The 14013-nt window shown below is 38.9% G+C and overlaps 1 protein-coding gene across 2 annotated transcripts in view; it reads right to left on the bottom strand.

Annotated features, from left to right (window-relative positions):
* Positions 1 to 2058: 2058 nt before the first annotated feature.
* Positions 2059 to 14013, bottom strand: part of PTH2R (parathyroid hormone 2 receptor) — a 74388-nt gene continuing 62433 nt past the window's right edge. Inside the window, exons 10-13 of one of the 2 annotated variants that reach the window (XM_069467766.1) lie at positions 13813 to 13907; positions 6627 to 6765; positions 5027 to 5068; positions 2059 to 3287 (exon numbers count right to left, since the gene is read on the bottom strand). In XM_069467766.1, coding sequence (XP_069323867.1) covers positions 2892 to 3287; positions 5027 to 5068; positions 6627 to 6765; positions 13813 to 13907 — 672 coding nt within the window. In that variant the 3' untranslated portion in view covers positions 2059 to 2891. The remainder of the gene's footprint in view (positions 3288 to 5026; positions 5069 to 6626; positions 6766 to 13812; positions 13908 to 14013) is intronic. The other variant, XM_069467774.1, reaches the window with a different exon arrangement.

Raw genomic sequence — 14013 nt, forward strand, 5'->3', positions numbered from 1 at the left:
CTCGTAGCAACTAAGGAGTTCTTTGTTCCTTGAAGGAACAGATTATGCCTTATTTTTTTTTTTATGGTCCAGCACGTAACATAGTATCTGTCTCATAATAGACTCTAAGTAAAATGTTTATTGAATTAGTGAATGAATAAACTTTAAGGAAAATCTTCATAACTCTTAGGGCTTTATTCATACATGTTGGTGTAAAGAAATAGTGATCTAGCCTTAGATTTTGGGGTTGGCTTAGAAAGTAAGAACTCTTTATATTTTTTATATTATCATAGTATATCTATTCTAACAATAGTACTGCAATAACTAGTAAGACCTTTTATAATATAATGGGGCAAAATGAGATTTAACTTAAAAAAATAATGTAACAACAACCTGAACCAAATATTTGTAAGGAATTTTTATATTACAAAGTGTTCTCAGTATGTGATTTCTCTTAACACAGAACAACTCTCTGAAGTAGACAAATATAGTCTTCATTTGAAAAATTGAACCATAAAAAAGTTAACCTCTGCCTCAGCCCATAATGGTTCTTTCCAAATAGGGAGGCAGCCTGGGGATGTAACAATAGAGGATTGAATCAGATGAATTACCTACACACAATGGCACCTTCATAAACAGGAAGGGAAGGAAATAGTCTACACTGTGGCACAGAAGGAAAAGGAAAGAAAAAGCATGGAAAGGGGTGTCATATTTTTCAAAAAGTGTTTGTAGATATCAAAGCACTTTATTCATCATGACACTATTTGCATATTGGTTAAGTCATTCTGCAAAATAAGATAGATCAGCTTGATCTGTGTCATTTTACCTGGAAATATATTGCTCTGATACTTTTTATTTCCTACATGTATGTCTTCTCCACTAGAATGGAAACTTCATGAGAGTCAAAAGCTGAAACATATTACAAGTTCCTAAAATACAATCTACCCAGAAGGAATTAACTGATTTTTTTTTATTGGTTAATGGACTACAAATATATTGGTGACAATATAGCATGATTAAAAAACATGGGACTTAATATGGCCTCTGAGTGGAGGTTTTTCCAAGTTCTTGGTGTTCTTCGCAGAAAAAAAATTTCAGGGTGCACCACATAAACCAAGCAAGAGAAAGCTTTATTGACAGTGAAAGTATTAATACACTCTCAGGAAAGAGAACGAACAGGCTGGAAAAGAGCAGCTGTCCTGAGAGAAAGTGGTCTTAGGTCTTTTGTAGTCTTACTATTATAATTGAGGGGAAGAATATTCCAGGCCAAGGGGTTGGCTTTTACTAAGAATTTGGGTAGTAATTCCTAGAATTGAGTTTCCTCCCATTTTCATACTTTGTATGGTTGCTTCAGAACTATCATGGTGATCTCAAGGGCAGAGAAATTTTAAAATCACAATGTAAATGGTATCGTAATTAGCCAAAGTTCACGTAAGGTGACAGAGATAGCTGACAAGAACTGGTTGAAGCCAGCTCTTGCCTGCAGTTATCAGCCTCTTTTGTTTAAGGGCTGTTTTACTTTAACACCTGCACCCGATCTCCAAACACCTGCATCTGGTCTTAGCCCTATTTCCTAGTGTCCTACTCTAACAAATAGATCTGTGTGTAAAACCATGCTCAGCCAAGGACTAGCTGTGCAACTTTGGGCAAGTTACTCTACCTCTATGAGCCATGCTGTTGTCTGTCAAAAGAGTGTCAGTCGCCTGGAGCTCTGACTTGGGGGGAAAGGCAGTACAGGAGCAACGTATGTAACCTGCAATTCTGTATCCCCCATAACAAGATGAAATAAAAAAAAAAAAGAAAAAAAAAAAGTGTCAGTTATAAGACTTACTCCCTAAGTTTGTATTGAGGATTAAATATGTTAATGCTTGTAAAAACCTAGCAGGATGCCTGCTGATACATGACATGCACTCAATAAATGTTTGCAAAACTGAAATATGCTGAAATTTCAACTTTAGTAAAGTAAGGAAGCTAAATGCTGATATCTGTACATCTGGAGAAGGGAAATTTGGTGGGTTTTCAAAAATAAAGTGGGATGCTGAAAGGAAAATTTAAAAAGTAACCCGAAATGTATTTTTCAAATAAACTTTTAATTTATCCCACATGCCATGTGCTTATAGTAACAGATCAAACAAGAAAAAGATACAGATGCAGTGTGATTTACTATCGATATCAATGATTACAAATAAAATCAGTTGCAGACACAGGCTCACTAATTGAAAAAACCTTTCTACATGTCGTGGTTTACAAAGAAGGAGTGAAGACCTGATCTCTGGTCACAAAAGGGACATTGAAAAGGAGGGCTGTGAAATATTCTTTTTGGGGAGATTTTCCTTGTTCCTAGAAACAAGTTTAATTGTCATAAATTCATTATTTTATCAATGTCCAGCCAACTAATTTTCCAGTGAGTACTTGTTCTTAGATCTTTTATCTCTCAACTAACATTTTTTCAGATCCTAATTGCTCCTACACACAGGAAAAACGAATGCAATGATAGAAAGTACATTAAAGTGAGAAAGACAAGAAGAGAGTGCTCATTTCTTAAAAGGAAAATGACACATACTAAATGATTTTTATCCTATTTAGGGTGACATTTATGAGAGAAAGCTGTAACCAAGCAACTGAAACTTTTTCCACCCAAAGTAGCAGGAAAAAAATGAACAATCACAGAGCAAGTACCACACATGAATCTAGAAGAGAATCCGATGTCAACATAAGGTGATAAACTACTCCATTGTCGTTTCCCTTTTTGTGTCCTTAGGATTTATAAGAGCCAAATTCATGGAGCACATAAACTTCTAGATAACACCCTAACCCTGAATTTTCAGCCTTCAGGCTCAAGCAGAGGAATGCCAGACAGCCTTCCCTCCCACAACCAAAGGGACCAGACCGTTCAAGCCACAGGTGTTGATTCAGAGAACATCCTCGGTTTCTACTCTGCATCCTTCAGTGTCTGGGTTAAATGCCACAGGCCTGGAAGACTCCTCCATTGGAATAGCATTGCCCTGCTTCCCGCAGCCTTCCCTGGTCTCCTCGTGGATGGAGTGCGGCAGGCAGTCCTGCTCCGAGTTGCTCCCGACGTAGCCGGGGAGCGTCACGTGGCTGTCGGGCTGCCTGCCCGCGCCCTTGGCCGCCCTGCCCGAGACCAGCATCATGCGCGCGCCGGCCGCCGCCTGCGACTGGCTGCTGGTGCTGTGCGTGACGGTGGTGAGCACCGAGCCGTACCGGTGGCTGCCGCACGGCGGCGTCCTTTTCCAGTCGAAGGAGAGATTCCACCGGCTCCACATCTTCTTCACCTCGGCCTGAACCTAAGCCACAAGAAACATGTGCATCAGGAATCACAGGGGCACCTGCAACCTTGCTACGAGGATGTTTGCCTTGACTTCAACGATGGTAATAACCAGGGATTGAGGTTCCCCTGTGTGCCAGGGACTGTACATATGTATATTCCCTTGCAGCCTCAAAAACCTTCAAGATAGGTTATTTGTGGAAACGAGCAAACTGAAGATGAGAGCGAGGTAAAGAGATTTATCTAAGGTTAGAATTTAAATAGAAGTTGACATGCAGCTGATAGAAATATATGACTTATGAGAGAGGAAAAAAGAGGACTCCGGGTTGGAGGAGAAACAGATATTGCAAATAGCGTCAGGCTCTCGCTTGCACGTGACAACCCCGTCAGAACCCTTGCACCAAGAGACCTGACCAAACTCTCCAGCATGACAGCCATTTCTTTAAAATGTATCATAGTCATCAGGAAGGGTAAGGCCCCAGTCTTCCAGGCTCTGTGGGAGGACAGAACCCTAGCTTAGACACCTGCCTGCTGGCAGACGCAGCTGGCCTGGTCCCCTTTGCACTGACCAACTTTGTACTTCTTTCACTTCTCTGACTCTCCTGAGCCCCTGCACTGCCCCCTCCCTCCTTCTCCCTTTAAAATGCCCAAATCACCTCTCCCCAAATTGGAATGCAGCTGTGGTGCTCTTTCCCCTACTTGTCAGTAGTCGCTGAATGACACCAGCTGAGGCTGAGGGACAGAAAGCACTCAGTTTGAAAGGTGACTGCCAAGCCGTCAATTTGCATAGGCATACTGCAGGAGGAAAAACGAGGAAAGGATCCTAATAGAAAAGCAGGCACTGCAAATGCATTCTTAATAGGGCAGGGCTCTTGTTTCCATTCCTACTAGTGAAGATTCCATTCTACTTCTATTGCCACTTTCCAGAAGGGAGCTTATTTGGAAATTACATGGGAAGCAGTGGAAACTGGTAAGCTGATGTCACCTGAAACGATAAACTCCTATCTGTTCATCTTGACAAAAAATCAACATCTGGTCTACTCGCCTCTCCTGGCAAATAAGGTAAAAACAATACAGAAGTAAATCAGGAAATTAATGAATTACTACTTAATTTAAGCTCTCACTTCAAGAACTGGACTAGCACGCCACAATGTCCAAACCCTAAACATAGTCAGAAGTATCAGCTGATCTATAGCAATAACAAGTAACCTTGTGCTTCTGGGACCTGCAGCAAGTTTAAAATTTGAGAGAAGAAAGGTGGCAACTCATCCAACAGCAGGACATGTTAAAAGTTACAAGGTAAAATGTGTTACACAACATGGTTACTTCTCTCTGGCCAACTCCTAAATAAACTGATATTGTCCCATCATCATCTTGTAGTTTAAAAAATATCAAAATACTAGAATGGCTTTGTCACAGGGAAACATATTTGAGTTTCTTAACATTCCACTTGAAGTGGAATGTAAGTTTAAGTATGAATTGGGATATGAAGTTGCCTGTCCATCCAAGTATTGATTTTTATTCCAGCAAGGTGTTTTTAAATATCAGAGCTTACAACTGAGTTGACATCTAAAAATGCTAGAAGAAGAAGACCTTAGATTATTTACACTAATTCTTGCTTTCTCGAAATAATAGTATGATTAAAATAGCTCCCTTCTCCCCACCTTTTCTGTCCTGTAAATCCTTGGAATTTAAAAACTATTTACAAGCTTACTCAGAGCAAGACTTGTGGGATGTCCAAGGTTCCTACAAACCTACCTCTCCATTGCAGTAGCAGTAGATGATGGACACAAAGAAACCCTGCAGAACAAACAAAAAAGAATGTTAGTTCACTGACAATTCATGAAGCTCACAGCACCAGAGTGTCTTATGTCAAAATGTATACATTGAAAAACTAGGATTTTTTAAGATTGCTTCAGAAAATTATACAAATTCTTATCCCCTAATGTTTCCAAATCCTTAAGTTTACATTTAATTTGTTTGAGATCTTTCCTTGGTGTCAGCCGAACCAAACAAGTCACTGAACAAAACACTTCAAGATACACAAAGAACAAATTTCTTTTATATTAGTTTCATTTATGTTGTCACTCAAGGATCACATAATGTCCATCTCCTGCTTGGTCAAAAGAGATATTTATAAGCTGTGAATGCTGAAAACTACATAGAGTCTCATGTGGTAACCACATAAACTTTTTTTTCATTCATTCAAAAATATTTATTAAAATTACATAGTATGGTATGAACGATAAAACAAGACAGACAAGTTCTCTGTTCTAGAAGGGAAAAAACATGGATTAACATATAAACAAACAACCACATGAGAAAAATGTAAGATGATAAGGGTAAGGAAGTAAAATAAGTGATGTTAAAGAGAATGATAGAGTAGATATATTAGACGAAGAACTCAAGAAAGACCTGTCTGAGGAAGTGACATTTAAACTGGTTTTAGTGACAGGAACAAGAAGCCAGCTGTGTGAATATATGGGAAAAAGGAAACAGCAAGGGGGAGCCCCTGAGGTAGAATGAACTTGAGGAACAGGAAGTGTGGCAGGACAGTGTGGCTTTAACTTAGTGGGCTACATGGAGCGTGGCGGGAGACAGGGTGAGAGGTGGGCAGGCTCCACGCCACGCCTCGTATGACAGACAATGGCATTTGAATTTCATTCTGAGTGCAGTAGGAAGCCTTTAGATATTTCTGGCAAGTAAGTGACGTGATCAAATTTATATTCTTAAGATTCTTCCTACTATTGTATATGGACTAGCTCTAAGGCAGCAGGAGGGGCAGCAAATGAGTAAGCAGGATGAAGAGTAATGCAGGTGAGAGACGATGGCAATCACATTTCAAATGAGATAAAATGCGTGGCAGCAACCTCGTCCTCTTTTTTGTCTCCCTTACCCCTTCCCCTTTTTTTGTCCTCTTCCTTGCCTTCACCTTTTTTTTTTGCCATTCCAGAATATTGTTTATTTTTAAAAATTTTTTTTAATTTCAAAATTTTTACGGGGGTACAAAGGTTTGGGTTACATCTATTGCATTTGCACCACCCAAGTCGCTTTCATTTATTTTCCATACACAGAAGCAGAGGTCCCTACTCCGTATGTGTTACATATTGTACAAGATGTTTCATTATCTCTCCACCCAGGCTTGTCTGTGTGACCACTCCAGAACTGCTCTAGCTGTGAGCAGAGGATCAACCCAACCTCTGTAGGACAGAAAAGCACAGGCATCATAGGATGTCACCTTCTCACGGCCCCCAGGAGACAGGCGCATCAAAGCCAGAGGGAGGGCAGAGAAACACGTTGCCAGGGAGAAAAAAGAAAGCAAATTACAAGAATCAAATGATCAGGTGCCGCTCTTTACCTGAAAGGAGTTGAAGAAGAGCTCACAGTGCATGCGGATCTCCCACCCGAGCCCGGTGAAGGAGTGGGGCAGGCACACGAACACGATGTAATGCACTCCAAACACCAGGACCAGCACCAGCGTGGATTTGGCCAGTTTCCTGAAAAAGAACAGCAAGCCTTTTTACTAATCAACTACAGTGCCCTTCAGTAGCAATAGCTGGCTGGAAAAATAAAGCTTCTCTACCTTTTTGGATCTCAACACTTCTACTACCTTTTCCCCCTCCTTCCTCTTCCCATCACTTTTATACTAAATCAGATAGTTTATTCTCATGTCCCATAATTATTATCCCCTAAATCTTTCTAATCTCATTTCCACTTTTCTTGCTTAAAGGATATTCTTTGCCTAAAGTTGTGAGATACCTTTTTTTTTTTCCGTCCTAAGTCGTCTTTAACTTCTGCCTTTGAGACTTAATCCAGGTTAATTGCCTTTACTTTTATAGAAGCACTGTGGCTTTTGTTCATTTTAAAATCAGTTACTCCCTTTTTTCTTCTTACATTTGGCTCTCCATTTTTCACTGATTATGCTTATTCTTGGAGACATTTCATATTTTCTTATGAGCTGCATGTGGTCAATTCCTCTTGCCTTCTCTGAATATTTCCTGTCAAGTATCTCAAAGTATTGATAATTCTCTTTTGTCCAGTTTTTTTTATTATTTTTGCAAACTAAGTAGTTTGACATTATTTTCCTTAACTGCTTCTTTATACATATTTTCTTGTGTATTTTGCGGAATCCCAGGCTTTCCAATATAATGGTTTTATTCTACGTGGCCCTCAGTGATCCCCACTGCCCTTGTTAATCCTTTCCTTCTGAGTGTGGACAGGACCTGGGACTTCCTTCTGACCGATAGGTTATGGCAAAGAAGAAGGCATGCCACTTCTGTGATTACATTGCTTAAGGCCCCTTGCTTGGTTCAGTGAAGCAAGCTGCCATGTTGTGTGCTGCTCTGTTGAGAGGCCCATGTGGCAAGGAAAGGTAACATCTGGACAACAGCTAGTAAGTAACTGAATCCTGCCAACGATCACACAAGCTTAGAGATAGCTTCTTCCCCAGTCCAACCTTACAATAAGACTGCAGCCCCAATTGACATCTCAATTGCAGCCTTGTAAGAGACCCTGAAGCGGAGGACCCATGCCCAGATTCCTCCAGCCTTATTATTTTAGTTTTCTTCTTGGAACCAAGCTTTGTAAGTGAGTAGAGATCACACTGTGCTAAGAGTACAAAGAACTCGATTCAGGTTCCAGACTCGACATTAACTACCTGCGAGATCATGAGTTAGTGTTCTTATCTGTAAAATGAGGAAATAGGGCCCAGAAGTTTATAAGAACTCTAATATTCTAGGGATCATCTTTTACATACATACACTTTCCTATCATAACCCTCTTGTCAACCCCTACAGGAGCTGGAGTGTCCCACAAAATCATACTGGAATGCCAAATTTAAATGTCTGGAGTTGCATATTTGCTCCATGTCATTCTCTTTTGCCTGCCTTATCTCTCACTACTGCCCAGACCATCTGCTCCTCTTAGCTCAGGGCCACCCACTCTTCCTCACGTAGTTTCCCTTCAACCCTGTGAGCTTTCTCCTATGCTGTTCTTATCCTCATACTCTGTACCTTAAGTTACCTACAGTCCATTCAATTTGAAAATTCTACCTTAACTCCATTACTCTCAAGACAGCATTCCTGATAAGCAGGGGGTTTCTCCGAACTAACTAATCCTTTCAGCTTTCAGAGTTCCTTGGGATATGCTTGTTGTCCTCCAGAATTCTGACTGATGAGTACCCTCCTTCTATCATCGCCTATACAGGCGGATCATTTTGAGCACCTTCAAGGCATTGTAATTCAGTCTAATCGGATAAAGCGGACAGCATTAACAGCATTGCAGAACCTTGAAAGTCTTGTCTAACATCACTCTGAAAAGAAAATTACATTTCCTCCTTTAAGATGAATGGGTGAATCCCCCCGGAGACTGTTCACAAAATCAAACTAACTTTCACTGTTCCTACTGTGTATGGCTAGGAGTCAAAAACTAGGTAAAAACAAAAAATAAAGCGGTGCAGTGGATTGTGAAATGATAACAAATGTAAACGTTTAGGACAGCTTGGTTCAATGCAGAGTAAGGAGAAGTTAGTTGCCTCAGGCAACAAAAATTTAGTGGGTATCCTGCTAGCTCAGCCATCTGGGTTTTTTCCCTCTTTGTCTATGACTAAGCTCTTTACAAATCTGTAGAGATAAAGGTTAATTTACCGAAAACAGATAGTAATTATACTCATTTTCTATTGCTGTATAAAAAATTGCCACAAATTCAATGGCTTAAAACAATACCATTTATTATCTCTCAGTTTCTATAGGCCAGGAGTCCAGGCACTGGGTCCTCAGCTCAGAAGCTCACAAGGCTGAAATTAATGTGTTACCTGGGGCTGCATTCCCATCTGGACCTCAGGCTTCACTTCTGAGCTCACTGATTGCTAGAAGACCTCAGTTCCTTGCAGTTGCATGCTGGCTGCTGGCTGTTGGCCAGGGCTCACTCAGTTCCTATAGGCTCCTCTTAGGTTCCAGCCAGAGGCCCTCAATACCTGTCAGATTACTTCCTCAAAGCCAGCACGAGAATCTCTCTCCAGGCTGCCAGGATGGAGTCTTCTATAACATATCATAATCACAGGAGTGACTATCCTATCACCTTTATTTGCCATATAATATAAACTAATTCATGGAGAGGTCCATCTCATCATAGGTCTTACCCACACTCAAGGCAAGGGGTGTGGGGGTGTGGTGGGGATGATACAAGGCATGTACACCCAGGGGCAGGAATCTTTGGGGCCATCTTAGAAATATGCCTACTACAGCAATGCAAAGAATTCCTATCCATAGATCCATGAATTCTGTCCAGTGAAATGCCACTAATTATAACACTGTGGATGTTGATAAGTTTTGCTAGTTTGCATCCCCTTATAAATTCAGTTCCTCATTCATTATCTGACTGTATGTTGAGTTCTATTTTGAATCAGTTGTAATATCATTTCCTTCATTAATTAATGAGTTAAATAAAATACTTGAAGTGTGTTCATTTATATTTGTATGAGTTATGATTATTTCTTCTTTTAAAATGTATCCTTCCATGGCAGCTAATGAGTTATAGTGGCATGTGCCAGGCAAATGTATATATGGGTCATCTGTCTGTCTATTCACTTATTAAGCTGGGCTTTTCCACTCAGTTCAAATTATACAGCAATCCTAGGCACTGATTTTTTTTTTCATTATCCATCTGGTCACTCATGCATATTGTTTGTACATCTTTACAGCCTGGCTATCTGCAAATGCACAGCTGTCTAATGAGATGAGTCAGGAATGTACCAACTGATAGTGGTCTTCTGGTTTGCTGGAAACATGCTAATGGCTCAGTATCCAAAGCCATAAGAGGAATACAAAGAAGTCAAATGGTTTGGGAACTCAGTGTCCTGTTTAGAAAATAGGGTCCCAATTCTTGCAGAATCTCTCCCAAGGTGATCTCTCCCCAGGTGAATAGGTCTGGGAAATGTCTGATTTATTTAAGAGTCAATTTAGCTTTAAAAAATACTGTTGCTCTTAAGCCTTTCTTGATCCTTTCTGGCCTTGAATTAACTTTTCCCTCTTTTATATACACATGGCATTTCGTATGGGCATCTCTACTGGTACTTTCCTCACTTTATTAAATCAATCCCTAGATCTGTTTTTCTCCCCCCCTTTCATCTCCCCACACTGTCCCCACTAGACTGTGGGTTCAAGGAGAGCACTCAGCAAATGAGCTATTGGCTAATAAGCACCACACTCCTGTTACATGCTGTGCTGGTTGTCTCATTTTAGTCTATTAATAACAACTATGTGAGAGATCTATTATTATCCCATTACTAGGTGAGGAGAGAGGCTCAGAGAAGGAAAGTACTCACCCAAAGTTACATAGTAAAGTGGTGATTCAGCCCTAAAATCTGTCCTCTTTACTATCACTGCATAATAAATATTGGTTGGATTTATTCTAAGAATAATGGTTTTGGTTTTTGTTTTTTGTTTTTTTTGTTTTTTTTTCTTTGAGATAGAGTCTCACTCTGTTGCCCGGGCTACAGTGCCATGGCGTCAGCCTAGCTCACAGCAACCTCAAACTCCTGGACTCAAGCAATCCTCCTGCCTCAGCCTCCCAAATAGCTGGGACTACAGGTCCCATGCGCCACCATGCCCGGCTAATTTTTTTTTTTTTAATATATTTTGGTTGTTTGGCTAATTTCTTTCTATTTTTTTTTTTTTTTTTTAGTAGAGACGGGGTCTCGCTCTTGCTCAGACTGGTTTCGAACTCCTGAGCTCAAACGATCTGCCCACCTAGGCCTCCCAGAGTGCTAGGATTACAGGTGTGAGCGACCATGCCCAGCCCCAATAATATGTATTAATATGAGTTTTTTGTCTAACATTGACTAGAAAGTCAAATTAGCCAAAACACTCAAGTATTCTTTTACAATGAATCTTGTACTTTTTGTATCTCTTATGTTTTTCCAGTCCTAGCAACTTTTCCTTACTTTGCAAAGGAATTAAGTTGTAATCTAAAAAAAAAAAAAAAAGTCTCTGTTTTTAAATCCAATAGATTATTTCATTTTCTTCACATCAGCCTTGTTTTAAAATAACTGATTGTAAACTATAGTTATACACTATGTCACCCCTGGGGGAAACTAGGTGAAGGACATACGGGATCTCTCTTTATTATTTTTACAACTGCATGTGAATCTACAATTATCTCAAAATAAAAAGTTATTTTAAAAACTGTATTAATTCAGTTCCATTTTAAACCACCATATCAACTAAGGGATTTCATGTACTTCTCAGAAGTCTTTGTGTGTGAGCACATGCTCGCCTGGAGAGACTATCTCAGCTCTGAAAGATGTTTTCATTTTTCCATAGTAGCATGTGTAGAAATATGCTTAATAACTATTTTAGGTGCCACCATTTGGAAATATATTTTTATTGTTTTATCTTAGCAAGAATATTTGAACATTTGTTAGGCAAAGTAATAACAGAATGAAATATAAGTTAAAAAGTACAAAAATGAGTTGATGTGAATTTAAACAGTCAATTAAACCTCATAGGAGGAATGTCACTGAGATGGGACACAGATTAATTTTCCTAAGTCCATTTAAAAAGTGATATGCTATTTAAACTTGATGGTGGTCTAAGGCCTCAGAAACTAAATACTGAATTGAATTCCCAAATTGATTCCAAGTAGGTTCCCACATTTTTCTCTCCCTACATTTTTGTCTATGGCTTACCTCTGGACATGATTAAGGATACTAAATATGTTTCTGCTATGAAAAAAAAAGGATTTGGCTGAAAAATACTTTCCCTGATTTTTATTAGTCTAGACTGTTCTAATCCACCACTTCAAACTTTAAAAACTTCTGGGCACCAGATTATTTAAAAGTTATTCTAAATTCGAGTAGTAGTAAATTCAATCCCTGATAAATTATTTTCTTCAATTATTCTGAGAAATAATCCCCTATGAATTAAATCAAAATATTGTGTGTTCTATTCATTTTTAAAAGTAAGCCACCCTTTGTTCTCTCCAAAATTTTTCATATCTCTTGGGCAACATTTTACTAAAAGTGTAAGTTCACATCATTCAGAACTATAGAAATAAGCAGCTTTGGTTTAGAACTAGAGAAATAAGTACTTTCCAGACACCATTGTACTTTTTCACTGTATGAAGATGAATGAAAGGTTATTTGCATTTTCCATTGTTTTATCATCCTTTGGCCTTTGTCTTCGCCAATGGAATGTGGCATGAGACACAATAGCATAGGCCCTTCACTATAAACTCTCATGCACAATTTATATTATAGTACTACCCCTTGCTGCACATTGAAAATAACTGCAGCTAGCAGCTGCTGATTTGTTACTACTGTGCATCCTAACTAGACTCCAGGCCATTCCTTTAGTCTCTGCAGCTCAACAGTAAGTGCTACCTTTATAAATGATGGAGAAGAATAAATCAACAAACGACTTAGAGAAGATTCGTGTGAGAGAATCAAAATGCTAACTGTGATTTCTTCCTTTCGGTGTCTGAGATAGCATTTCATAACAATCTGAGGTAGAAAGAAAGAGTTGCCTGCTTTGGAATTATAAAGCCAAATCCACATCCACTTGATTACTGGATGTATGTGTCCAGTTGGATAGACAGCACTATTATTCAGAACTTCCAAAATGATCATTATGAGAAATGGACATGCCCTTAAGATAGTTTGATGATGATCATAAATATACAGTTTATCTTTTTCTTCAGGAAACACGGAAGAATGGACTGACCTCTCTTAATCAGTTCATTTGAAAGTTCTCAAAAATTTATATTTGGTAGGAGCCAATTTGATGGAAAGATTGAAAACAATACAGCAAATTTCTTGGTTTTCTTGATTTTGAAAAAATTCTTGATTTTTTTCAGTTATGGCATATTTTTAGAACACAGATAAAATTGTCTGCCAAGATCATCAACAAGAGATTTTCTGGGAGTTCATATATGGTTTGCGGGAAACTCCCATCTGCTAAGAACAGATTAAAAACTATACTTAAGAAATAATGGGGATATCGAATCTCTTATGTTCTCCTGGATAGAGTTGGAACCCATTCTACTAAGTAAAGTATCCCAAGAATGGAAAAATAACCACCATATGTACCCACCATCAAATTGGTTTCACTGATCATCACCTAAGAGCACATTCAGGAATAACATTAATCGGGTGTGGGGCAGATGTGGGGGAGGGGGTGTATACATACATAATGAGTGCGATGCGCACTGTCTAGGGGATGGACACGTTTGATGCTCTGACTCGGGGAGTGGGGGGCAAGGGCAACATATGTAACCTAAACTTTTGTACCCCCACAATATGCTGAAATAATAATAAATAAATAAATAAATAATAAAAACTATACTTAGAATTTAAGCACATTGGGTAGGTTTGGGGTTACTTATATGTTCCTAAAACATACATACTTTTCTAATAAATCACACAATTGAACCAAACAAAAATATACATTTATAAATTTATCTCTTAAATATATTTCAGATCAATCAATGTCTGTTCTTTAAGTAGTAACCAAAATATTTCCTTTGATGGTTGTATGTCCAGGAATTACCTGTATTGCTTTCTTGTGTCATGCCCAACTGCATTGGTCTCCCAAATTTTGGTAGCCAGAACTCTAACCGTATTCAGAAACAGAATAAAATTTAGCTGAAAGAGAAGGTAAGATTACAAGGAATTATTAACTTGGTTGTCAAGATATTCATAAAAATTTACATAAATTGAACATTTTTCTATTTAAAGACCAAAAATTACC

The sequence above is a fragment of the Eulemur rufifrons genome, chromosome 1 (assembly GCF_041146395.1).
Source record: "Eulemur rufifrons isolate Redbay chromosome 1, OSU_ERuf_1, whole genome shotgun sequence".
NCBI classification, from domain to species: Eukaryota; Metazoa; Chordata; class Mammalia; order Primates; family Lemuridae; genus Eulemur; species Eulemur rufifrons.